The sequence below is a fragment of the Phyllostomus hastatus genome, unplaced genomic scaffold (assembly GCF_019186645.2).
Source record: "Phyllostomus hastatus isolate PE091 unplaced genomic scaffold, TTU_PhHast_1.1 phas_contig_254, whole genome shotgun sequence".
Lineage (NCBI taxonomy): Eukaryota > Metazoa > Chordata > Mammalia > Chiroptera > Phyllostomidae > Phyllostomus > Phyllostomus hastatus.
The window spans coordinates 13762074-13788952 of record NW_025333810.1 but is presented as its reverse complement, the minus strand read 5'-3'; the positions used below and the strand labels follow the sequence as shown (position 1 = coordinate 13788952).

Sequence of the window (26879 nt, the reverse complement as noted above, 5' to 3'; positions counted from 1 at the left end):
CTACAGTTTAAGAAGCTGCACTGGCAAGAATGCCCTGTGTGACTGTGTTGGAGGACTCCACCTCTCAGGTGTCCTCCCAGAAGGCTGTACGTTCAAGGTCTCAGAGTCTAGGTTTTTGAGTAGACTTTGGCCACAGAGGCATGCTGTGAGTAAACGAGGAACAGATTTGATTCCCTCTCAAAATTTTTCCACTAAAAAAGTAAATGTGGCCTTCTACACAGAATCCAGAGAAAATGCTTTTAGAATATAGCTTATATTAAAGCCTCAAAGAATTTTGACACTGTATCCAAGAGAATAAAAAAGTTAGTCTCTTTTACATGACATTTTAACCAAAATTTAAACAGGGCCTCACTCCATCACTGGGCCTCAAATTAAAAATTATATCCTATAAACATTTATATAGAAGTGAAGTTAGTGAACTATCCTTTTTCTTTTTTAACTAAATGAACCTCTCCTTACTTGTTATGTTGGTCAGGATGTGTTACGGTGTTCCTAAAGATTTTTCAATGAAGCTGCGGTTTATTTACCCATTTCTTGAGGGCATGAGGCCTCTCCACTGCTGACACAATCCGACTCACATGGGAATGCAGAGGCAGAGCCGCTGAACAAGCTCCATGATCTTCTATACTTTTCCACTCCCAGTTTTTTTATCCTGCCAGAGGCCCTAGCTTCTGATGAATATTTATACTCACGCAGTGTTTAGAAAACCAGTAACAGATTTAAGAATCCAGTGCACTGAAGTGCAGTTTAGTCATTGAACCAGCCCCTAACACTGGCACCAGCGCTCAACACACCCCTTCCTCTGTCGTCAGGTGGCTCCTGGACGCAGAACTGGGACGAGACAACAAAATTACAGCTGATGTTGTGTAGAAATCCATACTTTGCAAAACATTCTCACCAACGTGAAAGTGCTTGTTCTGGTTTGGCCCTCTTATTGTTGTACAATACTTAATGCTGTGGCAGCCGGACAAGAGAATGGCAGCTCAGAGACCAAGTGACTTGTGTAAGGGCGTATAACCCGCGGCAGAGCTAAGGTGCATTGCTGCCCGCGTGACCGCGCTACAGGAAAAGTGAAATTAAGATAGTGCTCATTGTTTATGAATTTTCTATTGAATGTCAAGATGCCCCTTAGCCAGCTGCGGAATCCCACACCTTAGAGTTTGTCTGCTCCCCAGGATAAGCAACTCCTTGAACCAAAAAAATGTAAACAATTAAAAAAAGGATCACAGGACTTACATATCACAGAATAGACACTAAAGAAAAGCTACGCATCTCCCCACCCCTCTTCCTCCATCTCTGCCTGAAAAAGTCCTGCTCGTCCTTTAAGGCTCCGTTTAAACGCCACCTTTTCCAAGATGCTTTTCCAAATCCAATGGCTGAATGGCCTCTCCAAATCCAAGGAGAAATAAATCTCTCCTTTTAACATGCTTCTGTGCCTTGTGGGAGAGATACAATCCTATCTATCTTACCTGATCATGATTTTTGACAACTAAGGTACCATGTCCATTCATTTCTGTATTCTTCAAAGTCTTGAACAGGTGTGGTCCAGCTAACATGCAGTGAATTAAACACCCCAAGTTTCTAATCTCCCTCCATGAAAGTCATTATTTTTTTTACAGCAATTTATGAAGGTGTATCAGGAAGTTAATTTAACTCCATATACTGGAACTGAACAAATGAACTTACTTCTACCCCATGAACAAAACCATAGCCTTACATGTGGGATGTAAACTACTTTTTGTTTTAAAAGAATGGAATCTATATAAAAGACAAGCCTTTTCTTTTTTTTGTCTACTGCTTTTCTCCTGCCCTTTGCCAAGACATACAGAATAACCAGCCACTTTTGTGTGCAGAAGTGACCATATTTAGCTAACTCAATCATTAGAGCCAATGTTCTGGAATCATCCATGTAAATATCCCAAACCCATCTGTTTGAATATTTTGGGAGCGGTAACCTCTTGGCCTCAGTTTGGGCATTTCTCAAATATGCATCTTGGCACAGCCTCCCAACATTTTTGTCAAAACCTTTCCCCAGTAACTGTATTAAAATGTTAAGCTAGTCATGCATTTCATAGCCATGTCAACATTCTGGAGGCTAGATCCCATCAAGGTAAGAAAGTGGTCAGGTGGGATCTGCTGGGTCTTAAGGTAAACCGCCTCATTCCAAGTATCAAGAAGCTCTGAAACGTTAGAATAAAACCCTGGAAAAAAAAACCAGAGGGTGGCAGGAGCACCGTTGGTCACTGCTGGGTACTTGCAAGGTGGCACTTCTCTGGCAAATGGTCTCTACCCCTCTCTAAACTTTTCTCTCAGCTCCTAATGCTCAGGTACCCCTGTTTTATTAAGATCAGGATATCTTGCAGAGATTGTAACCAGGACAGGCCATTATTTGGCCTGCACAGTATTATTCTGTTCTAAGAATTAGTGGTCGTTATTAGAAAATTGGGAAATTGAACCTCAAAGTCTGTGTTTCTGATTTGCTTTGAAATATCCTAAGATGTGACCGAAACGGGCCACGTTCCCACATGGCAACAACTGCCTTGCGGTACATGGTGGCTGCCCCATTTGCAGGAGATGACATTCTGCAGCTCACTGCAAGCCCTCCCTACCTGTCTTCAAACATTTGTGTCCATTTCTTGGCTCTGTGACTGTATTTCAGAGCCAACCTGCAGAACTACTGTTGGCTAGTTAGGAATTAGAAGTCCTGCCCATCAGTGCACCTGTATGCCAGCAAGCAAAGGACATGTGTGACTCTTACAGATCTTAGAAAGAATTTAAACATAAATTATGTATAGCCAGTGAAACTCTATGGAGGATTTGTTGGGGGAAGTGGTGGGAAGGTTAAGAGTAACAATGATTTGTTTTTATAATACTTGTTATTTAGTCACAGACTTTAGAAAGCTATACTGGACCAAAATCTGCCCCTTCCTTCTATACATGTTAACTGGGTCACAGAGAGGTGGTAAACTTGCTAAATTTATAAAGATCCCGCAAAAAAGTGGAACTTGGCTTTTCCATACCAGTTTGGAGCTCTACCTGGTAAACAGACTTATAGCAGAAAAACCTTCCCCCAGTCATTCACTATTCTCATTCACTCACCACATTTTTACTGAGCACCTACTGTGTGCCAAACAAAGTACCTGTTTTAAAGAACACAGATTCTAGTAGAGGGAGATCTAAAACACAGACAAGCATGTAAAAAAATGTAAGTAGTGACAGGCGCTAGAAGAAAAATAAGGTGCATGTGTGTGTGTGTGTGTGTGCGTGTGTGTGTGTGTGTGTGTTTTCAGAAAGAGTACAAGGGAATGGTGGGGTTGAAGAAGGGAAGCTCTGCTGTCTTATCCAGGGTAGTGGGGGAAGGCCTTTCTGCAAAGAAGATAATCAGCAGAGATGTGAAGGAAGTAAGGTGGAGCCCTCTCGGGTAAAATCCTGTCCAGTCCCTCATGGTCCTTCCCAAGTACCATCCCTCCCACGAAGCCTTTACTGACCAACTCAGTCAGAAACGTTCTATCCTGTCTCTGTTACTGAAAACTGCTTTATATCATATTTATTTGTTTCCATTTTCCCTGAAAGTAAAATCTTTGGGACAGGTTACAATGTATTATTTGTTTCTTGCCATAATAAGTGTTCAATTCATCTTTACTTTATGGATTAAAAATATTCCCAGGTCCTTTCAAGGGTACAGAAATACACAGGGGAAGAATAGGGAATGAGAAAAAGAGAAAGAGAAGGCGGGAGAGAGAGAAAGAGAAAAAGAGGACAGAGAGAAATCAATCTGTTGTTCCATTTATCCATGTATTCATTGGTTGATTCTTATATGTGTCCTGACCAGGGATTGAACCCACAACCTTGGCATATTGGGATGATGTTATGATGTTCCTACCAACTGAGCTACCTGGCCAGGTAAAAAAAAAAGGCATGTTTTAAAGGATTAATTTATAAAAGCTGGAAATTTTAAAAAGGCATATAGTCTATCTTTCTTTGCTAGTTAGTTAATAATGAAAAAGTTGAGGATTAAGTTGGGATATACTATAAAATCATAAGTTTTAATGTTTCCCTCATTGAAATTGGCTAATTTAAATTAAATTTAGCATTAAAAATAATGAAGTCCCCAAGAACCATAAAGACAAATAGTTTGTTAAAATAATTGTAATCCTTTGGTGCTGATGACATATACTTGATATATTAAACTCATTTTTCAGTTAAAGAAAATAACTAAAAAGACCATTAGAGTCTTTCTTGTGTAAGAACTGAAAAATGTTTCCCTAAATATATTCACTTGCTGTCTGAAAGATGGATTACCTCCCTAATGGTAGATATTTGGGTAAAAAAAACTTTGGCAAATAACATAGCGGATCAATTTTACAACTAGTTGCCAAATAACAACAAAATAAATCACCGCTCAACGACACTGTGGCAGCTTCCACCTTCCTGTAGCTTTGTCTTTTCATCCACTCACTCAGCACTCCGGGATCAAAGCCACCACGCCACCTCTCACCACTTCTACCACCAGGCCTATTTGTAGGGATGGAGGAAGCCATGAGGACCACAAAGGCCCAAAAGTTAATTCAAGGTCACAGCATGACCCCCATTAACTCCTCCTGGTCACTGGCTTCCCTGTGGAAGCTGCTTTATGTTGGGATTATCAAAATTACAAACAGTACTTCCTCCATTTAAAACAGAGCTGACAAACTTTTGGCTGGCAACACATTTTGGTTGGACCCAATAATGTTTTTTTCTTTTTAAAATTTAGGTTAAATTCATATAACATAACATTTACCACTGTAACCATTTTAAAAGTATACATTCAATAATGTTTATTATATGCAAAATGTCATGTATCACTGTATCTAATGTCATAATACTTTCATTACCTCAAAAATAAGCCCTCATAATGTTTTATTATTTTTTTGTAATTAAAAAACATGTAAAAGTTGAAAGCAGTGACATAAAAATTCACATTTCCAGCTTTTCAAGACAAATGACCTGGCAACACTTGAGAGGGTGATGGGGGAGAAATGAGGCCTCCCCAATATACCACCTGGCAACACGCTTACAGGGGCCAGAAAATTACCCAAGGCTTGAGTTAGCCACCCCCGCTCTGCCCGGTCAAACCATTCTGAATCACTTTCAGGGAGTCTTGGGCATGACTCCAGCAGTCACCCCATAGGCTAAGGCCCTCCGTTCCCCTGCCTGCCAATCAAGCTGAGCCAGATGGCTTCCTAGCTCTGAGTCTCCACGAGATGTCATGGCTTCCACCAACTTCTTCACTCACCTTTCCCTCAAAATGTGTTGCAGTTTCTACCCCAGGATCTTTGCTGAAACCTCTCCCCACACAAAAAGCCACCCTGTTTCTACCTGAGCAACATCCTACACTCGTCCTTTCGGTACTGTCATGACTTGCCCTTGTCTACTTACTATGTGTGTTTTATTTTCCTATGGTTACGTAATGCATTTTTATTGAACAAACAAATTTGTTTTAAAAGGAAACTATATGAATGGAAACTGGCACTACTCTCCTAAACATATCATAATCATAAAAATCATTAAAAATTTTAAATAACAATTGATTCAACGAGAAAAAAATTCCCAGTACTATTTGTTTCTAGCCAGATATTGTTGCCTGCCAAAGGCCATGAGCCCCACATCTACCTGCATGGTACCAAAGGCAGTGAGTCAGTATGAGTGAGGTGCCAAAAGTCATATAGCGCCAAACGTAGGCATTCTCCATGAATGAGGCGAAGTATTCCAAAAGAAATGAAAAGGGACCAATCTTCTCATTTTGTGAATGAAGATGATTTAACACGAGGCCTGGGGCCTCTAAAAATCATTTGTTGTACCACTTCCAATGGTACACCCCCCACACTTTGGGAAACAACCCCATGTCCTCTTTCCAAAGCTTCCTACCAATGCCATCTGTCTCAACAGTTTTACCTCAAGACCTCAGCCACAGACAGCCCTTCCTGTACCTCCCTAACTGATGTGGCGTTCCCCTGGCATGTATGTCCCTATGTGCATGTCTGACAAGTCCTCCAGAACGAACACCCCGCAAGGACACAGGAGGATCTCCCACACTGCGTGTCCTTCACTGGCGTGGGCTTTGCACCACCTTACACCTAGTCAGATCCCTGGCGCATGCCTGTCCTGATACTCCTGGTGAGGAATGTTGAAGTGACTTTTAAAAATTCCAAAGCAGTTTCTAAATGAACTGAAACATGTCCCAACAGATAAAGTAAGTGATCAATACGGTAAAAGGCACAGGGATAAATAGCTTCATCTCTTGGCTCTTTCTTACATTATATAATACCCCTTACACAATAAGAGGTGTTATACAGCAACGAATATAATAGCAACAATAACTACTATTGGGACGTCACTCTTGGTGGGCAGAGTAACAGCTACCCTATTTAGGGAAGTTTTTGTTGTAAAGGGAAGTAACTGTGCTCAGCAGGCTGGGAAGGGGTAGGGGTGGGGAGTACAGTGTCTAAATTTTGTTTCTGGGGTGGACAAAAAGGCTGAAACTTTTTCTATAAAAACTCCAAATGTCATTCATGCCTAGGAAGAATCAGTGCACACTGTCAGGGTCAGTTTGGTAAAGAAACATAGGACAAAGACCTCTGTAAGTAAATAAGAGCAGTTTTAACTAGCATTTTTGTAAAATATCAGGAGGCAATTTATGATGGTCCATTTGTACTTTTAAGGCATCTAGACTAATTTTCCAAAATACCAGAGACCCTATAAGAGCTACACATGGTGCATTGCTGCTCATTTTATAAGGCTCAGCGTATAATCACATTGAATCAAATGATTAGCAAGGTTTATGGTCCTATCTTTGTTCCTAGGAATATTACTCATATCTATAGGGGATCTGCTATATTAAGTTCTTGATAAATAACAGAATCTCCAATTAAAACAATGTTTCTAAGGATAAAGACATCCTACTTTATTGAAATTTCTTCTTCATATGACTTCTAATGTTCTCATTGGGGCAAAAGGCAGAAGATACTTTAGAAAAATAATACTAAATTTATCTCTAAAATGTGAGACAATTTATATTATAAAAAATACATGCCAAGGAGAAAGATGAATCAAGTTTGGGGAATGTATGGTTTGAGTCCATTTCTAAACCTGAAAAAGAAACTTACCTTCCTGAGGAACACTCCCCACCCCCTTAACCTAATCTCCTGTTAATTTTCCATTTATGCCGTTCAGTTCACTCCTGCTTTGAAAAGGGTGGTGGAGGGAGTAAGTGGTTTTGCCAAAAAGAAGTTGTTTTTTTTTTTCCTCTTACATTTTCAGCATCCACCTGTAATTCTATTTGTTGATCTTGGAATGAAGGAAACAGATGCTACTGTTGGACATGAAATGTTGTCTCATATAGTATTTTTAAGCTGTCAGCTGTACATTAGTCTTTATATAGGGAACAAACAAGTGCTTCCCTGTACCTTTATTTCCCTGAAACATACAAATACATAAATGCCAGAACTCCACCCACATTCCAGTGCAGGGAGCAGTCTATAGCAAATGCCTCAGATAAATTCTGCCATATTTTCCCTGTTGACGAATCAAAATAAATTTTCTTTTGCCTGGCTGGTATAGCTCAGTGGATTGAGCACAAGATGTGAACCAAAGGGTTGCTGCTTCGATTCCCAGTCAGGGCACATGCCTGGGTTGCAGGGCAGATCTCCAGTGGGGGCCACATGAGAGGCAACCACACATTGATGTTTCTCTCCCTCTCTTTCTCCCTCCCTTCCCCTCTAAATAAATAAATAAATAAATAAATAAATAAATAAATAAATAAAAATCTTAAAAAAAAAACCTTTTATCCCACTACATCCTACAGAGCTAAGTAACAATCATATACTGTATTACCCCCACCAGAATTTAGAAACCTTGTTTAATTAAATGTTTAGAGACTCTAGCTAACATCAAAAGGAATTACATTTTTGAATAGCAAATGTCTCACTTCATTTATCTTACATTATGTTGGTATTATCACAAAATAGGGCAATCTGAGATACAGGCACAAACACCCACAGAAAAAGGAAGCTACAGAATTCTTGTATTAAGAGACCAGGTTCCAAATGCAGGCCTTAGTAATCTCCAAGTTCTTCAAGGTTTTAATGGCATCTAATAAAGTATCGAGGGGTCAGAAACTGGGTCATCTTTTCTTGAGCTGGTTTACAGCTCATTGCATTCTGACGGAGGGTAAAGAATCTGAAACATTTTAACAGAAGATGCCTAGAACTCTGGCTGGAGGCTGGCAGTTGGGGCAGTAGAGGTCTTAGTAACAGCTATTCTTTTGTCTCTGGGTTCACTTAGGGTTCTTCTGGTCTTTGAAGCAAGATGCTCTTTTCAGGCACAACAGAGATCATTTGGACCAGTAGCTTGCCTTTATCATTGATCATTTCATTGAATTCCAGGGAATATATGTTTGTGGTTAGAGAGGGCTGAGGTCTTTAATTTGCTGTCAAAGTCTGATAAAGTCTATTTCTATTCTTCTAGGTATAAACTAACAAATGAAAGCTGGAATTTTAGTTGTTGAAAGCCTTACATTGAGTTTAAAGGGCTCCTTTACTCAGCCTAAAGAGTTTCTACATTTGGTTTTGCCCACTGTTTCTCTGTCTCCCAATCAGGTAACAGCTTTCTCTTCTCTAATTTTATACCTAAAAATTGCTTTCTATTTTAAACTAGACTTAATAGTAATAAGCTTTTTGGGGATGATTCATGCCCCAGTGGCTGGAACCCAGGAAGAACTCCACAGATGCACAATTCCAATGAATTGAAACAGAGAGACGCTTTTGCAGGAAAACAAACAAAAAAAACTAGTGGGGGAGAAAAGCAGGTATTTCAAACACAAGGGTCACAACTAAAACACTCCCTTTTCCATTGTCACACAAGATATGCCAGAAGTGTTTTGATAATAAAGCTAGTCTGACCCAAATTTGAAAGACAACTCTCCGGTTTTCTATCTGGTCTAGGTAAAGCCCTCCCACAGGTCTGCGCTGAGATTAGGCCTAACTACTGTGATCCAAAACACTGGCTAGGATACTGAAGATCACCCACATGGCCTCCAAAACAATCAGCAAGAAGAAGTTTTACCAGGCCTTCTTAAGTCGCCCCCCCCCCACACGGTATATTCCGAATGTCCATCTTGGTTTTAGCTGGCCGCTGGACCATGGATGGCACAACCCCTAGTAAGTACAGTGCCCCTCTGTACCTAAAACCCAGACAGAGAAAACAGGATAGACAGACAAAAAACAGACAGCAAGGCCAGATCACCATCAATCAATCTTTGGATGATCCACAAGTCTCATGAAAAGAGCAAAGACTTTAATTCTGCAAAATATTTTACCCTCTGGACCACAGGTCTATCCTCACACTTCACTGGTTATGAAACATTATCAGTTTCCCTACAATATGCCCATCATCATAAAATCTAGAAGATTCTTGATCACTACAAACATAGAGGAGATCACCATTTTAGATCAGGGAATCATTTCATTCAATGGAAGTTTGACATATATAGATAGCGCTCTTTTTCCCTTGAAAGCATCCTACTGGAACGGATATAGAGTATCTGGGGCACAGGATTCCTGTGTTTTCAAAAGACCAGATTTTTATCAAGCTCTAATCCAAAGCACAGCAGAGGCTCTTCTACTCTGCTCTATTTTAATCGTGAAACAGAGACAGTGAAGAGGAGCCTAGAATAAGCATTTGAGAGCCAAGTATAGTAACCAACCGTTCTTTATAAATTTATGGTTTATTTCTAAATTTGGCAAAGGAAGCTGAGTTGTCCCAAACAATCATTACTGACTTTACCCTAATGCAAACTAAAAATATTTGCATGTACTTTGTATTTTAAATCATCATTCCCTGGCACAATTCCTTATTTGAAAAACAAATAAAAGTTCACAGATTAACCCTTGCACAGAGTTAAGGACTCAACACTTTTGTATTGTTCTTAGAGGCATCCTCATCTAACAAAGGCTGGGTCTACTTTAGCACTTCCACAAAACGTGGTGTTGAGATTTCCTAAATCCCTGACTCTTCCTCCCCAAAAATGCTACTTAGAATAAGTAATAAAGGAGAGAAAAAACACCTTTGTTAAGGAAGGGAAAATTACATTTTTTGTTAGAAATATGGCAAAAAAAATAAAATATGAAATTATCTTTCATGTCTTGGAACAACGGCTGTAGGCAATAAGATGCCAAACATCTTCTGGTATCTGTCAGAATAGTATAACTCTTCCTGTGTTGTTAAAGGGCTACCTGACAAAAGTTATCTCGGAATCACCGGATTGATTGGAAGTAACTTTGGGAGGAAAGAATGCTACTTCAGGTGGGCCTTAGATTCAACAAGACAACTCCCACAGTTTATGAAGACGTCCATGCACATGCTCACTACTTTTGAGTTTAAGGTGCTATACAGGCAAGTAAAGATTATTTCCCCATCATCTACCTCAGGAGGGTGATAACTCAAAAGGAGCTAAAAAAGAAAAAAAATAATAATAAAATTAAATAAATAAATGGAGCTAAACACAAAAAAGGCAGTAAGAAGAATATGGACTCTAGCTGATTTCTCATGATTATTCAAATATCCCCTTATTCCATTGAAAAAAAAAAAAAAGAAAACCACCAACACAGTAAAATCAGTTTCAATTTGTATAACAGAAAATTCCAGGTGAAGTAGTGGCCTGGAAAAAATGAGAGACCAAAGTGGTTGGCTTTGAGCTTCACATTTATCAGGCATGTTGAAATGAGCGACAAAGGTCTATTCTGTCCAGAAATCCCCAGATTTATTTTTAAGCCTGGAAACTGGTTAGTCATATCTATACTGAACATTTCCTGTCCAGGGGCATGATGATGGTAACAAACTGCCATGTTTAGCAGTCAATTGAGTCATTCATGAACTATAAAACAGCATCAAACATTAACTGAAGATATACAATGAAAACAGGTTGATTATTTCACAGAATAGGGATAGATGGTGCCATGGGGGCGGAAATAGAAACAACAGACACCATGACTTTAACAGACAATTTGCTGCTAACTTCTGTGATATTCTAGCACACCACTGCCAAATATGATAGCTCTCCCACTCCCACCCACTACAATTAAATAGTCCAACTGACATTCCACATCTCCATTTACTAAAATGCCATAAGACTGTAGAATGTCTCAGTGAAGTCAGTTTATCCCTTTTTTCCTTTAAACTTGGTCCAATTATATTTTAAAAGAAGGGCTGTCTTAGAGTTTTAAAGAAGCGAGTATGCAGGAGACTAAAATATAAATCAGGAATGTAAACTTTATCAACTGGTCTAGCACCATAGTGTTACATTAAGAAGCCATCTTTGGAAAGAAAGGAAATCAATTAAGGGTTTTAAGAATGACCCTTTCCCAGCAACCCGGAGGGCTGTGTCAGGCTTCAGCTAGGCTGCCTCTCCCAGAAGCATTCTAATTTACCTGGTTAACCCTTACACATGTTGAAACAAGCCAGCTCAAGTTCCTCTGCTGAGAGACACAAGAACACCTCCCCTCCCCCATGGCTGAACCACACGCACAGAGGGGCAACCCCAAAGCATGCTGGGATAGACAGCAACAACCAGACATTGCTCCTCTACTTCCAAGGTTATCAGCTTGATCATCAAGTCAGCTATGGTGGAGTGAGCCCAATAATTTAAACCAGCCCTCTCCATAAAAAACCCTCAGCCTGAAATTCCTCAGTGAGCCTGCTTACCATCATACTTGTTAATGAGGGAACCCCCCAGAAGTCAGGTTTGGTTTCACAGAAGGGGGTGGTGGCTCTCTACTCCTGCGACAGCCATTCACCGAAAGCTCCGCTGGCCTTCTGAAAAATGAATGGCACAGTCCAGTGCACAGCTTTGAAATGACTCCCACAGGCTGGCATTACTGCTTTTCTAATTCATCATCTGTCATTTGCAAGGTTTTTGAGGAAACCATTTTTATAACCCAGTAAGAAAGTCACTAGACATCCAAGCCAACACAACACAGGGCAGGCCCCACATTAGCAGCTGCGAGGTAAGCAGCAGCTTTCCTTGGTGGGTGCACGTGTTTGCAGGCCGCTGCATTAATCCTGCGTCTGAGTCCTGTGGATGGCGCCGGTTCGTGGGCTCCAAGTCTGTATCACACTCTGGAGACCAATACACCTTCCTGCCTCCCGAGAACTGCAGAATCAAACAAATGCCCAAAACGTCTAAATCCCAGGTACCCTAGTTATGCTGCTCAGCTCTTTAATTTTTTGTTTTGTTTTCACTTCAGAGTTATTTCCTTATTCCTCCCTTCCTCAGTCTCCACATGCCTACCCCTCCCCGTGGGCACTCTGCATCAGGCCTGGATCCCACACTGTCTCCCACCTCCTCCCACTCCCCATGGCCCCCACTCCTTATCTATTCCTCATTATTCCCTTAAAATTTCAAAACCTGCCCAATGGCCCCTCCCTCAATTTCCTTTGCTATCCTAGTTTCCCAATTCTTCTCCTCCCCTTTCAGTAAGTGCTACTTGCCCCTGAATTCTACCTCCTTGAAAACTCTCCTGAGAGACTCCTTCAGTCATCTCCTTTCTCGGAAGAACCTGAGTCCAACGTTTAGACTTGTGATATCAGGGAGGGGTGCATTTTCATTCTAGCTATTTCATAACTGACTTAATTCTAATTTTAATCCCCAAAAGGTGAAAATGGCTTCATTAGTGCTTCACAATCAGAACAGTCAGGGCACTAAGATTTTACTTTATCAAATAGCTTCACAGAAGTTCCTTGGGACAAGCCCAGCTGCTTTTCACAGAATGTGAAATGAGTACTTCTTAATCAGGTAAATGCTGTAGGCAGGCCACAGGCGTGTTTGATTGTTGGGTGTGATTATAAGCCTCCTTATTTATTTAGCATTAATGAAGCTCTCTAATCACTGACACAAACATTGTCTCATTGGTTCTCACAAGGGACAAGCCACTGAACATATTTCTACTGGTATGACTATTGCTTCTGACCTCAGAATGGCTCAGCTTAATGGTGTGGCCCTAATCCTATCCAACATGAGTAAGACTAAAGCCCTTGAAGTCCACATTGTGTCCAGTCCAGGACACTCCTGACGGAAGCATCAGGGGTTTTCTGAGACATTTGTTCCTGTCACAGGAAGAAAGAACAAGGGGAAGAGAAAGTGATGGTGAAAGGGAGAAGAGAAAAAAACGTTGTAATTCTCAGACCAGCCAAAGCTTCTTAGTAGGATGAAGAGCTGGATTAAATTTCCACCTGTGGTTACTTTCACCCTCATGCACCAGGGCTGATTTTGTGCGATGCCACAGGGAGAGGTTGGAGATGATGTGGGGGGAGATCAGGAGGAACTCTGCTGGTGACTGGGACTTGAGTGTGCACCAGTGCAGACGGTGAAAGTCTCCTTTCCCCAGGACACTGGGCAGTGCTTACAGCGGGGGGCAGTCCTCTCTGGTGTCCGCAGACCTCCTCATTCCCATTAAATAATGACTGAATACTCCTGATGCGTTCTCATCCCTTAGCAGATGAGCTTTTCAAACCCAGGCTCCCAGCTTTCCCTGAGGCCCAAAGAGAAGGGGGCAAAGCCTCCTTCCACAGAACCTCTCTTTGGACATGGCTGACCACGGCCTCCGTGGGGCTCTCTCCTCCTGGCTTCTAAAGCCCTTCTTCCGCCCTTGATTTCCTCCTACTCAATTTCTGCTTCCTTTACTGGTTGTATCTGCCTGTTTCCCTTGAAAAAGTTAATGTTCTCAGAGAGGAACTCCATGGCCCAGCCTTCTCCCCTCTCTTCAGTCTTTCCCTTGGAGATCACGGAAGGGGAATCACCTCTCCTCCCATTGTGACTGGAGAGTCACACTCTGTCCTGCCCAGGCTCCTTTTACCCAGGCTCGGCCTTGTCCTCCAGACCAAGCATGGTTCCTCTTAGCATGGTATTCCTAAAGCACTACTTTGCATCCGCCCTCCTCCAGCTCAACACTCCCACTCCTAATTCCTGACAACAACTGTGTTTCCCTCCTAGGTGGTACCTCAGGCAAGCTTTAGTCTAACTGATATCAATGCCTGCATTTTTCTAATGAGAAACCTGAAGTTCACAGAACCTTATCAGCAGTTGAAGCTTGCACAGACAGCCAAGGAGACCAGCTCTACTTCTGACTCCCAGTGCCTGTCTTACTTAGAGTGACCCTCTGGGCACCCAGTCTGTCCCCATGGACCACTGTAATATAGATCACCAACACCCTTCACAAACCCTCCAGTCCACAATGCTCTAAACCTCCTTCCTTCTTCTCTTGCTAAAGGTCTGAACTGTAATTCCCACTAACCCCTCATGATGTGTGGTGAACACTCATCCTCTGAGCTGTTCTCATCCTAAGCTTCTCATCATGTAGTTTGTCCTGTGAATGCACACGTGCTGTATGTGATGGCCTGAACCAGAAGTTCTTGGAGGGCAGGGCCCTCTGTGCGTGCGTGCGCACACACACACACACAAACACACACACACACACACCCCTGTGCTTCCCTGAGCTCTGAAGAGGATGTGCGAACTCAGTCAACACTTGTGGCTGTGAGTATTGGGCCCAGGGGAGGTGGCAGTGATTTAGGGCAAGAGGCTACACCTTGGAAGTAAACACTGAACTGTCCATGGCAAGCAGAACAGCCTGTGATTCTGCAGAAACCTCTGGTCCCCAGCTCCTAGCCTAGCTGAGTGGACCACGTGGTAACATACACATGGCCCAGGAGAGCTGGCATCAAGCATAGGTGGCCTGTCAAAGTGGAAAGTTCCTGAGTTGCTTATTCTGTTTTTGACAGTCAACCCTGAATTGGGCAAATCAAGCCTTAAGGCTTTAGGAGCCTAAGGCTGTCTCGGTCACTCTGTTTAGTGACCTCTTTGCTTCACTATTTCCCCTTAAGAAACTTTGCTCCTATTTATAAAATTAAATTTTATTTGTCACTACAAGTGTTTTTCAGTGGAAGTCCATAGACAATACTATATACACAAGCACAAAGTCCCTTACAACTTGAAAACCATAGGTACCACCAGGTACCAGCCTAATAACGCAGGCTCTGCACAGTCTTACAGAGTCCAAACCAGCAGCCCCTCAGCCATTTACTGCCCACTCAGCATTCAGTCATTCAGGACACACAAAAGCTCTATGTCTAACTTTTCTGTGGAGTTTTTAAGCCCTTTGAACAAGCTTTAAGCAATTGTCTTATTGTTTTTATATCTTCATCTGTGGCTGGGGGAGCAGTAGACTGCAACCCCACAGCCATTTCCTGAAAAAGGATGTGCCTGATTCCCAAAGGCACCAGGCCCGAGGCGCCAGGGACAAGGAGGCTGCGGGGTGCCCATCTGCTCCTGCAGCAGCATGTCTGGAATCTGCATGCTGACTCCCTTCCCACCCATACACATGCACACCTTCTCACCCAGGAAGAGAGTCCCTGCCCAGCCAGCACCCTCAGCCACCAATTTTCCTGAATGATGTTCTCAAAGGAATGAAAATAAGTGTGCTTACTGTTCAATTGCCTCTCAGTTCATCACTTTCAGAACCAGGGATCTAATAGGCTCTATTTGCAGAGGTAAAGTTGACTTCACAATGCCTCATCTTTTACTCTCCTAAGGTACATGCAGGAGAAAGTGAAATAAGAAGTCCCCACGTGTTCAACCATTCCATTAAAGCACCTCCAAAAGGTAGTGATGACACCTGTACAAACAGATCTGTCCTGCTTCAAGGCGATCTCACGCAAAAATCCAGGGTGCTCAAACTTACATTCGCCAAAATTCTTGTTTGCCAAACAGGCACCAGGGAGTTAGAAAGGGCCTGGGCATCACCTCTCCAGGCCTCAGTTCCTTTTCTCTAAAGTGAAGAGGCTGGACAAAGGATCTGCTAGATTGCTTTTAACTCTAAATCATGGTGATTCTACTCGTATTGTGAAGAGGCATTTTAATTATAAAAGTCTTCTCACTGCAGATCTTCCTTAAATATCACAGATACAATCAATGATTTGATTTTTAAAATAATTCAGTTAACACTATTATTTTTAGGCACAATCCACTAAATGAAGTGAGGTACACAACCATGCTAATCTCATTGTTTCCAAGGTTCTTATCATCTTTCTCGTACAGACGGAAATGTTGACAAACACTTAGTAGCAAGCCCAGCCACCCTGCATTATTCCGAAATGAAATCACTGGGTCCTGAGATTTCCGGGCCCTCCTGCTTTCTCCTCCACTCACCCATTTCTTGCCTACTTCCTGGATTACCAACAGCCAGGAGCAGGGGATTTAATCATCTGTGTTACCCTGATTGTCCATGGCATCATAATTACAGGACAAGAAAGGTGTGATGCATTTTCAGGCTGATGAGAATTTCAGAGGTGAGGAAGAAAAGGCCCCAATATACATAAGCTCACAGAGCTGGGGGTGCCAGGCAACACCAGGTTATTAGTGACGTCCACAGTGGAGGACACAGCTGGGCACAGATCTCTAACTGTATTGTACACTTTTAGTCCTTGTCAGCACACCTCATGCCAAGGCTGATGACTACATACCAGGTAACATAATCATATCGAAGTCTGGTGTTTTCGAGCATAGGCTGTACCCTTTACAGTATGTATGACATCAAGGTCAGCAGCACAAGTGCCATGCATCTCATCAAAGCTGAACACTGCTTTCTTTTCCATTCCCTCTGCAAGGCAAGGGCTGGGGAAGGGGGAAACGGGAGAAAACCCGTACAACAATGCTTAGCAATGACTGCTATTATATAAGCTGCCATACCATGTGAGGTTAAAATTTGAAGACACCACATGGTGTGGCAGCTTATATAATACCACTGGGCATCTTGATGATTGAAGAGAATATTCACAAGTCACCACCATGGAACTACTGAACTTTTCTATGCTCTGCCCAGTATTGGTCCCATTCCTTCCAATGGGAGTCTCTACTTTTTGTCTCCCTGAAGAGCCATAAGCTCTAGCAGGTTGGGTGATGCTGACCTTGAGGTCTCTGGAATGTTCTGCAAGATAGCCTGCTGGCACAATGTGTTTGGGGGCTAGCCTTCAGGCATACCACTTTCCTGGCACTTGACTGACCTTAGCCACTTGACTCACAAGCTGGTCCATCAAAATGGACTTCCTGAAAACCCACCAGGGAATTGGGGACCCAGGTATGGCAGACAGATGGACTCAAGGTAGCCTGGAGCTCAGAGAAACTTCTGTAGGAGCACTGAGGAACAGGTTAGGGGCCTATTAAATGATCTTGAAACCAAGTGGGGCTATAATTCAGAGTACAAATGCCTGTTCATGTACCCCCCAAAATTAATGTACTATTAGAAGATATGATGAATGAACCAAGTGGAACACAACCGTGCTGAGAATCACACACTTGTACGCATATACACCTTGCAGATTTTAAAGAAACTTGAAACTCCATGGATGCTACCAAGTCAACTAGCTGTATTAACATAACACACATTAACTGAACTTTGTTTCACATCAGTGACCAGGAAGTCCATACCCTTTATTCTCAAGCTGGCCACTGCCCCAGGAAGTGAGGTCCCTCTCTTGTCCCACAGGTACTTGGGTCACTCTCTACAGCGGGCTCCAGGTACCACCTGTGCCCTGAACAGCAGAGAAAGAGTCAGGGCCTGGGCTCTTCTCTTTGCCTCCAAGACACCTGGTCTCTACACTCCTGGCTTCTCAAACTGGGGTACTAGCAGACACAGGACTACAGAGAGCATCCTTCTGAGTGCCAAGCTTACCTGAGGAGTGAATGGGCAGCTTGTGGATATTCATGGAAGCACTGTGTCAGGGTTGAAACCTCAGACTCTATGGTCAGTCAGCCTTTGTTTTCATCCTGATTCCACCTTTACTAGCTTTGTAGTTTTAGGCACTATTTTAACCCCTCTGAACCTCAGTTTTCTTAACTGTTATGTGTAATTAACACAAAGGGTTACTATGTAAGTATTAAATAATATGCACAATCATATCCTTAGCACTATGTCTGGCACACTGAAGAGCTTAATACATTTTACATTCAAAATAATTTCTTCAACTTCTGGTCAAGATGGCAGGATAGGCAGACACGGCTCACCTCTTCACACAACCATAATAAAATTACAACTAAAATATAGAATGACCATCGCTCAGAATTAACACAAATTGAGTTGAATAAAAGTCTGACAACTACAGAATTAAAGAAACCACATCCATCCAGGTTGGTAGGAGGGGCACAGACACAGAACTGGCTGGTCCCACATCCATGTGTGGTGGCTAAAAATTCAGTAGAGACATCTCAGGAGTGAGAGGTCCCAGCTCCACACCAGCCCCCCCAGCCTAGGGTTCCAGTGCCAGGAAGATAAGATCCCAAAACTTCTGGCTGCAAAACCCAGCAAAACCCAGTGGGGATTGAGTTGGTGGAAGAAACTGCTGGAGCCCCAAGCAATAACTTTTAAAGGAACCACACGTGGACTCACCTACTCAGACTCACTCCCTCTGAGCTCTGGTGCTGGGGAAGTGGGTTGAGGGGCACCAGTGACATGCAGGGAGAGGCTGAGGTGTCTGGCATCAAGGTGAACAGAGGTCATTGTCATTTTTCTGGGCTCTCCCCCCACAGAGCCAGCAGACTGGTGCCATATCTGAGACTCCATCAACCTGGCTAACACTGTTTGACCCACCTAGGAGATCCCCAGAGACTCTGCCCACCCAACTTACAGACCCACCCAAGATGCTTTTCCATAGGAACAAACAAGCAGCAGCTGGCCTCAGTGAGCCCCAGGCCCAGAACCAACAGCTTAGCTTTGCCTGGGTATCTCCAAACCCAGTACAAGTAGCAGCCATCTCAGATTGCTTTATAGCTCAGGCAGGGTGACCCTGAGCAAAACACAGTTGGGGCCTGATCTTGGCTGTGCCACCTGAGAAACCCCAGGGCCAGCACACCCAGTGGACAGCTACAGACCATGTCAGAGCCATATCCATGAAGACATGGTGCAACTGAAGGAAGCATAGGGTGTTATGGGAAATCTCTGAAAGAGCATCCACTCCAAACTGGGTCTGGCTGGCAATATGACCCTCCCGAGGAGAGGCAAGGGAGTGATCCCAACAAAGAAACAGCATTTGTTGAGGGAACAAGGAAGTCAATAAAAGGGCAACACCAGGGTTGGATGGAGCAGTCCGGTGGCATAGTAGATATCTATTGTTGTTTTGGTGATCCACGTCAGAACTCTCTTCCTGTTTCTGGAGAAGCCCTTGTTTCCCAAGTGGTGGGAGGAATAAGGCCCCTCTCTCCCACTACCAAAGCTAGAACCAGAAGTTCCCTCTTCCATGGGCAGTGAGGGGTAGGTATACAATCTATGATGAATCAGATGGTATATTTCTGGGATTTTTGAATGTCAAGGATGACCAAATATTCAGCCACATATGGAGTCCCAGCAGTGACAGAACTGAAAAATACAAAGGAGGGGAAGGCCATGGTGAGTTCCTTACTAGGTAGTTCTTGGGTGTGTCCTTGGCTGCATCTCCTGACACATTTTCAGAAGATGTGTGAACTGCCTTTCTGTGGATGTGTAACCTACCCAGTATACTCTCAATAAATTTCTTCTGCTTATGATAGCAGTAATCAATTTCCATTTCTTATAACCAGTGACAAAGGTAGTTTTATAACCATCAGATGCTCAGGGCTCACAAATGCTCAGGGCTCAAACCAGGCAGAGATGGGGGAGATGAAGAGAAGGAGATACATTCCATAGAGAGTGAGGAGGATAAAGTGCCGGGTAGAAGTCAAAGATAGAGGGTCATGGGTAACTTGTGGATTTGTAGTTTGAAGCCCAAAAGACCAAAAATCAGTAAAAATACAGAAGTACCAAATTTGTGAAGAGTAGAAAAAGATGGGCTCAGTTTACACATATTGAGTTTGAGGTACCTGTATGACGTTCAAAGTACGGTATGCACCAGGCTGCAGGCTGCACAGGTGGCTCTGAGAAGAGCCCAGGCAGGAGGGCTAGGAGATTAGAAAGAAACAGCTGGAAAAAGGAAAGGAAATTGGGAGAGTGTTGTGCCTTATGAACCAAGGAAGGGTTTAGGATTTCAGGAACACTGGTCTCCTAGGGTCAAATGCTACAAAAAGGTCATGTAAGATCAGGACAAATGTATGAATGCTGGATCACTGGTGGTTTTAGCACCTGGGAAAACACTGGTGACTTTGATGATTTCAGTGGAATGGTAGAGAAAAGACTTCCATGGGATGAGGGATAAAACAGAGAAAGTAGGAATCATGCAAAAGGGTTTTCTTTAAAGGGCTCATTTTAAAGGACAGATAAATGCCTGAAATTAAACAAAATATTCAGGCTTACCCTTTAAAAATGGGGATCATTCATTCATTTATAAAATATTGAATGATCACCTGTTACTGGGTAGGTTTTGGAAACACAGTGCAGAATAAAACAGACATGGTTTTGCCCTGCAGAACTTGTGGTTTAGAGAAGAGATGCTAAACAGTGTGGTGAGTGCTAGCAAGGAATGGAACAGGTGCTCTGAGAAAGGACAGTAAGGGACCCTAATTTATGTTCAAGATTCAGAAAAGCTTCCAACCAGGGAATGATCAAGAAAAGGGGTCAAGTGAGGAGAATAATATTTCAGGCAGAAAGACCAGCAAGTGCAAACACCCCAAAGTAGGGAGCTTGAGCACGTCTACACACAGGAGAGATGAGCCAGGGAAGACATGGCGCGGTGAGGAGCCTGAGGTGGAAGGAGTGGTCTTCTGCAGTGAGAAAGACACACACCTGTTCCATAGACTCCGGGAGGGTGGGTGTAGGTGAAGCTGAGCCTGTCTGGAAGCAGGAAGCTGAGAGAGTTGTCTAATGGCTACTGTTTTCTTTGTGAAATAGGGCTTTGTGAGGCATGAACGACCTGGGCCAGGTGGTGGGAAACACTACTGTGGGCAATGGAGGTGGAGCTGGACTCACAGCTCAGCCCTTACTCTTTTCCAAGTCCTCTCAAGGCAGCCCCTCCTTACAACGGATTCCTCGCTTTCTGGTACCAAAACCTCAATAACCAGGGCCCAAGAACCCTGGATATCAGGATGCTTAGCACTAGAAATGTCCTCAGAGATCTTAACGGCCATTCATTTTTCCTACTACCTAATTAAGTAATTTACTCAACAGAAAGCAACTAAATGCCACAAACATGACTACTGACCTGCAACTAAATGCCACAAACATGACTATTGACCTATCTCCTCAGGAAGCTGTCATCTATTGGAAACTGTTGGTATCTTTCCTTTTAATGGCTTCCCTCTTTTAAATAAAGTGGGTTTCTTCCTTCATTTCTCTTGCTTTTCTATCATTTTATGCCTGAATATCTTAAATTATTCAGCTTTTAATAAGGTGAGACCCGGATTATTTTTCTCTGTGTAATACTCAAGCATGATCACATATTCATTTGTAAGCAGGCAATATTAAATCAGTTCCTTAGGAGGTGGCTCAGGATGGAAGTTCAGCACTCCTGGCACGGAGTCAAGTACGTTCCAAGCTATGAAGGCTTAACAATATCCCCAGTCATTTGCTTCTACATTCATAAATATGTTGGCCTCCAAGGGCCTCTGAATCTGACTTGATTTTTTTTTCAGATTCAACCCCAAACAAAGTGTACTGGTTTCACACTGCAGTTCAGAATAATGACTTGAAAAAAATCTCCCATCACAGCAAATGAGGCATGAAGCATCTGAAGATAATTTTCTTGCAATGCAGACATCGTAAAGAGCTTGTGGTGATCTCACACTGAATGGGATACTTAAGTCCACGGTAGACAAACAAAAGCTAAGGAGAGGTGAAAGGAGTAAAAAGGATAGAGTAAGATGCAATTGACACAGCATGGCTCCTTTCATAAACATCTGAGTGGTGGTTCTAGATCCCAGCCAGTATCCAGCCTTGCAGGAGCTTCCTGGGACATACATAAGCACACACACACACAACACGTGCACACAGACAGATGCTCATCCTTCATCCCCTGGCAGAAGCGACAATGATTCCATCTGTTAATAAAGTATTTGATCAATCTCCGTCAAGAATTATTTCATATCCTACCCTAATTGCCATCAATTTACAACTGTAGCACCTCATATCACTTTAAAAGAAACATTGTGGGCTTTCTGTAAGAAGCATGGATGCCAGACAATTTGCTGCTGATATGAGAATGAAAATGACAAGTGGAGGGAAGATGAGGAACAAGTAGGAGGGGCTCATTAAGGGACCCCTTGACACTCCTTTCAGGGTCACAGCCAGAGAGCTGGGCAGTAGGAAAGAATGTGGATGCTGCTAGAGAAATGTAGAATATACTTTTGGATGCTGTTTTTCCACTCCCCCCCCTCCCTTTTTACTTCAAAGAAAGAAAAAACATGCTTGGGGGAAAATATCAATTTAAATGCTACTTGTCATTGATGAAGTTCACCATTGGGGGGACGGAAAGAGTCCTCGGGGTGATGGGCGCACAACACAGTGTGCAGATGTTTTCTTGAGTTGTACATTTGAAACCTATACTGCAATAAATTCGATAAAGCAAAAAATATAAATGAAAGAAGTTCACCACTGGATTCTTTCAGCCCATGTCCTCTTTGCCCTTCTTCGACTACTCTTGACTTACTATAAACTGCTGCTAAAAAGACAGAAAAGTATCCATCACCAGGATGGAGGCCAAGGCAAGGAAATGTTAATCCCCCAAGTTCCACATCAAGCTCAGAAACAATGCTCCTGGCTGTCATTTTTATCCACAGCAGCCCCATATTTCTATTAAACAAGCCTCTTTTTTTTCACTGCTTCCCCCACATGGCATAATAAGGTAAACGTCAGCCCACAGAGATGACATTAGGAAACACAGAGCTTTGCTTTGGGAGGGGAATCAGTAAAAGACAGGAGAGGGCAACTTCCAAGGGCTCTCCCTCACTGACAGCCACCAAAGGGAGAAGAAATGAGGGGGCTCCTTTCTGCTTCTCAGGCTCCCTGAGCTGCTGTGATGGACTTGAAATTTACCAGTTGGCCAAGAGGCTACTTGAAAAGAAAAGAAATTTCACAATCTTGAACACGGTAAGCCCTTACTCTCTGATTTTGCCCAACTATCCCTACTGCCACCCCCACGTACAAGAGTACTTTTGTATACACAAAGCTTCAGGAAACAAAGCATACAAACACTCACACACAAATAAACTCCACGTACTAACACCAGCGTATAATTGTGTTTTGGTTGGAGCTTTTCCAGCCTTGTCACCCGTTCTCTGTTAGGAGTAAATGAAACCCTTTGCTTTGGCAAAGTTAGAAACAGACAAAGTTAGAAACAAACTCTCCTCAGTTTCAAGCTGCACAAGGCTCCAGTCATATCTCTTCAGCCCCCAACAAAATGAATTCGCTGCTGAAAAGCCAGCAAGGAAAAAAAAATATTCCCCAAATAGCTTTCACTTCTCCCCCTCCCTCAGCTTCCCCTTTTGGCCTGGAACGCACAGTGTTTCCAACTTCTGAAGCCCTTTTCAAGAGACCCCCGACTCTACCAGGGGACCCGGCTGTGGGCTGTCCCGAAGCAGGCGGTGCTTTTCCAAGCACATTTATTTTGCAATCTCGGGGGCACTACTGGGGCCCTTCAGTTTCCAGAGAAATCTGAAAAGCAGACTGTAGCGGGCTGGCTGAGCTAGGTCTGACTCTTCCTCCCACCCGCGCACAGGATTCGGCAGATGCAGGTCCAATAGAGCCACGAGGCATCAGGGAAAGCGAACAAAATACCCGCCGCTCACTGTGATACTTTCATCTGCTCCCCTACTACGCCCTTCCTCCACATTCCTCCGCAAAACTTGGCCGGTCCCAGAGAAATCAAAATCATACCTTCCTTGGATTCTTCTGCTTCGGAGTGCATGGTGTCAGGGTCACCCGCCTTCTGGGGCGATTACCTCTGAAATTGCACTTGGACCCGCCACAAGTTCTATCCACGGCCAAAACCCAAACACGATGGAAAATAAAAGGAAGGAAAGCCACTAAAATCAAAACCTCCCCGGGGAGGGAGGGCTGGTTCTGTGCAGGATTTTAAGGGGGAAAGTTCTGCAAGAGTGACGAATCGCGTCTCAGCTGGGCGGCAGGAGTCCGCCCCCGGGCTAGCGCAGCAGCGCGTCCCAGGGTGGAGGCAACCTGGCAGAGTTGGTGGGGCGGGTGGGACGGGCCAGGGGCACACGCAGGTGGGGAGGAGGTCCAGACCACAGCCTGACTCTGGGAGAGGACGGCAGAGGGGTGCCGCAGGCAAATGAAACCGAGACAGGCTAGGCCAGTGAAATACATGTGCCATAAAGGGAAAAGGGCTCATTTCAGCATGTGCTGCAGAAATAGTAAATGCACTGGCTGTAAAAGAAATACTTCTGAATCTTTGGGTTACATTTTGACGCCCACTTAACTTTCCTTGTGTTGGGGGTCTTATACGCCAAAAATTACGGACTTAAACCTGCTCGGTTTTATACATTTTTTTTTTCAGGAAAAGTAACGTGGATATTGGTCCATGTGACTGGAACGACCTGCTTCACAAGCCTAAGAGGAGGGCCTTTTGAAGAAAGTGGGGAGAGCCTCCACCCCTTACCTTTGCATGAGAAAAGCAGACAAGGCGGCTTACTCATTCTGTGTAACTCGGGCGAGCACTCTACTGGATGCACTAACTGCCCTGCAGTTACTCCAAAGGGCCATCCTCAGAGGGAGAGTGCCATTCCCTCCCCAGCTCCTGGCAGCAACCCTGGATAAATTCCTTCAAAATGCCAAAGTCAGGGTGGGGTATGCAAAATGCTGATAGAGCAAGGAGGATGGAGAGCCTTGAGAACGAATCTCAGTTCTGCCCCCTGGCCGCCGCAGCCTCCTACAGTTGGCTGAGAGGAAGGCATTTTAGCTTTGTCAAGCCTTAGCTTGTACTTCAGAGAAGTGGGGACAAGAGCTGCCATGAAATACCTGTCTCGTGGAGAGGTTTCCAGGAGCACTAGTTTTATTGCCAATCTGAGGCACAAAGTCCTCAAGTAATACACTCAAACGACTGATTAGGAAACTGTGAGAAATGTTATATTCTTTTAACAAATTTATTTTCCAGCTGCTTTCTTTGTCCTCATTTCCCATTTTTATATCTGGGGAGGGAGCCCGAGAGGAAAGGCAGCATGATAAACTTAATAAAAAGGGCATATGGAAGATAGGGATTTAAAGAGTCTGAATTAAAATTTAGTTCTGCCATTTATTATTTGTATGACCTTAAGCAAATTACATAAACTCTCTGAGCTTCCCTCTTCTCAATTGGAAGATGAGGATAAAAATAGTATTATTTACTTCACAGATTTATGTTTGGTATTAAACAAGGTAATATAAACAAAAAGTGATTTGAAAACCATGAAGTACAATGCCCATCATTACAAACTGTCACACCATTAACAGTAAATTTTTGTAATATATACTCAGGCTTTATTTCAATAATGGGTTTGAACAGAAAAAAAAAGGTGTTTCCGCTATTCACAAGCAGTGAAGGCTATTATAAATATTACTATAAGGCCTAGATATTAAATCCCTTCCAACTGCTGAATGACTCTAACATGCCTAAGACCCCAAGCAGAACTTGATCTCAATGTCGCGCCGAAAGGGAACGATGATGAGAGGAAGACATAGCTAGTCGGAGAGGAGAGGAGGGGAGAAACATCTGGAAGATATCAGTGTTGTAGAGCCTCCCGGAAACTGACCTCACCACCAGAAGGGTAACAGGCTGCACCCCTCTGGAAGCTACGGTGCACTGTGTGTTCCCTCGGCGGCACGTCCGGGGGTAGGACCTGCTAAGACATGTACCTCTACTCAGTAACCTCAGGGGTATGGAGGAGACAGGAGGATCATTCTGAATCCAGAGAAATGCTCCCTCACCAGTCAGAAGTGACCTTTCCTGTCCTGTTCAAGGAAAGGACATTCTGGGAGCCCCCCACCACCATCTGTCCTCGCCCTCCCTCACAGCAGCCCAGCTGTCCACCAGAAGCCTGGCAGGATCTCACCAGGGCTGCGCACTGCATGGATAAGATAGCTCCCATGCATCTGTAACTGGAGAAAGACGCAACACCTTTTCTAGGTGATGATTATACAAAATCAGACAACCCGAATTCCAGGCCCCATCTGCCACAGGCAGAGCTCACTTTTACCCTCTTCTTTCAGCAAGTGTCCCCCAAAGAATTACTTATTAAATGTCCTTCCGCAAGTCCAATTATGTAAAACCCACATAAGGTGTATCAAAATACATGTCCTTAATGTCCTACTTGTTTTTCCACAGGGTTCACGAAAAGGCCTTCAGCCCTGCTCAGGTTAGCCAAGGAGAACAACTGCTGAACGAACAGTTCGAACACTGCTATGCCAGCCTTGAAATTCAATTTAGAGTCATCTCAGCAGCTTGGGTCATCTTTGAACATTCACCATGATCCTCAGAAAGCTGCAGAGAAATTTAATGTCCTGATCTAGCCAAAGTGCAAGGACTGCTCAGCTTATTTTTTAAAATCATATGTGGATAAGGATGCTCCTCAGTCACCTGCATAACCTCAAAGCTCTCCATCTGCCCTGGGCACGACATTGCCCCATGCCCACCCTGCAAAATGGTGACAAAGGGCAGCTGGTTCTCTGGGGCTTCCAGATATGTACTATGTTAGTCACTTCCTCTTGATTTTGCACTGCATTTATTCAAAAGGGGATTAGTTACCTTTTAACCCTAGTGAATGATGCTATAGTACATCATAATGATTTATCTCCTGCAGGTGGAGCCTGTTCACTCTTGTATGTTTAAGAAACACTCCAACATCACTTAGTGTGACTTGGAATATGCTTGGAAATCATACCAACAACCTATTATAGACA

At 43.4% G+C, this 26879-nt stretch overlaps 1 protein-coding gene across 7 annotated transcripts in view; it reads right to left on the bottom strand.

The window, feature by feature from the left end:
* Nucleotides 1-26879, bottom strand: part of TNFAIP8 (TNF alpha induced protein 8) — a 114426-nt gene that overhangs the window by 11239 nt on the left and 76308 nt on the right. Inside the window, exon 1 of one of the 7 annotated variants that reach the window (XM_045838142.1) lies at nucleotides 24604-24623. The exons of 4 other annotated variants lie outside the window; for them this stretch is intronic. Coding sequence is in view for 1 of the 3 variants with exons in the window: in XM_045838143.1 (XP_045694099.1) it covers nucleotides 23865-23895 (31 nt within the window). In the remaining 2 variants the exon portion in view is untranslated. Of the gene's footprint in view, nucleotides 1-18476; nucleotides 18657-23864; nucleotides 24066-24603; nucleotides 24624-26879 lie in introns of those variants that run through there. 2 more of the 7 variants (XM_045838143.1, XM_045838147.1) reach the window with 2 other exon arrangements.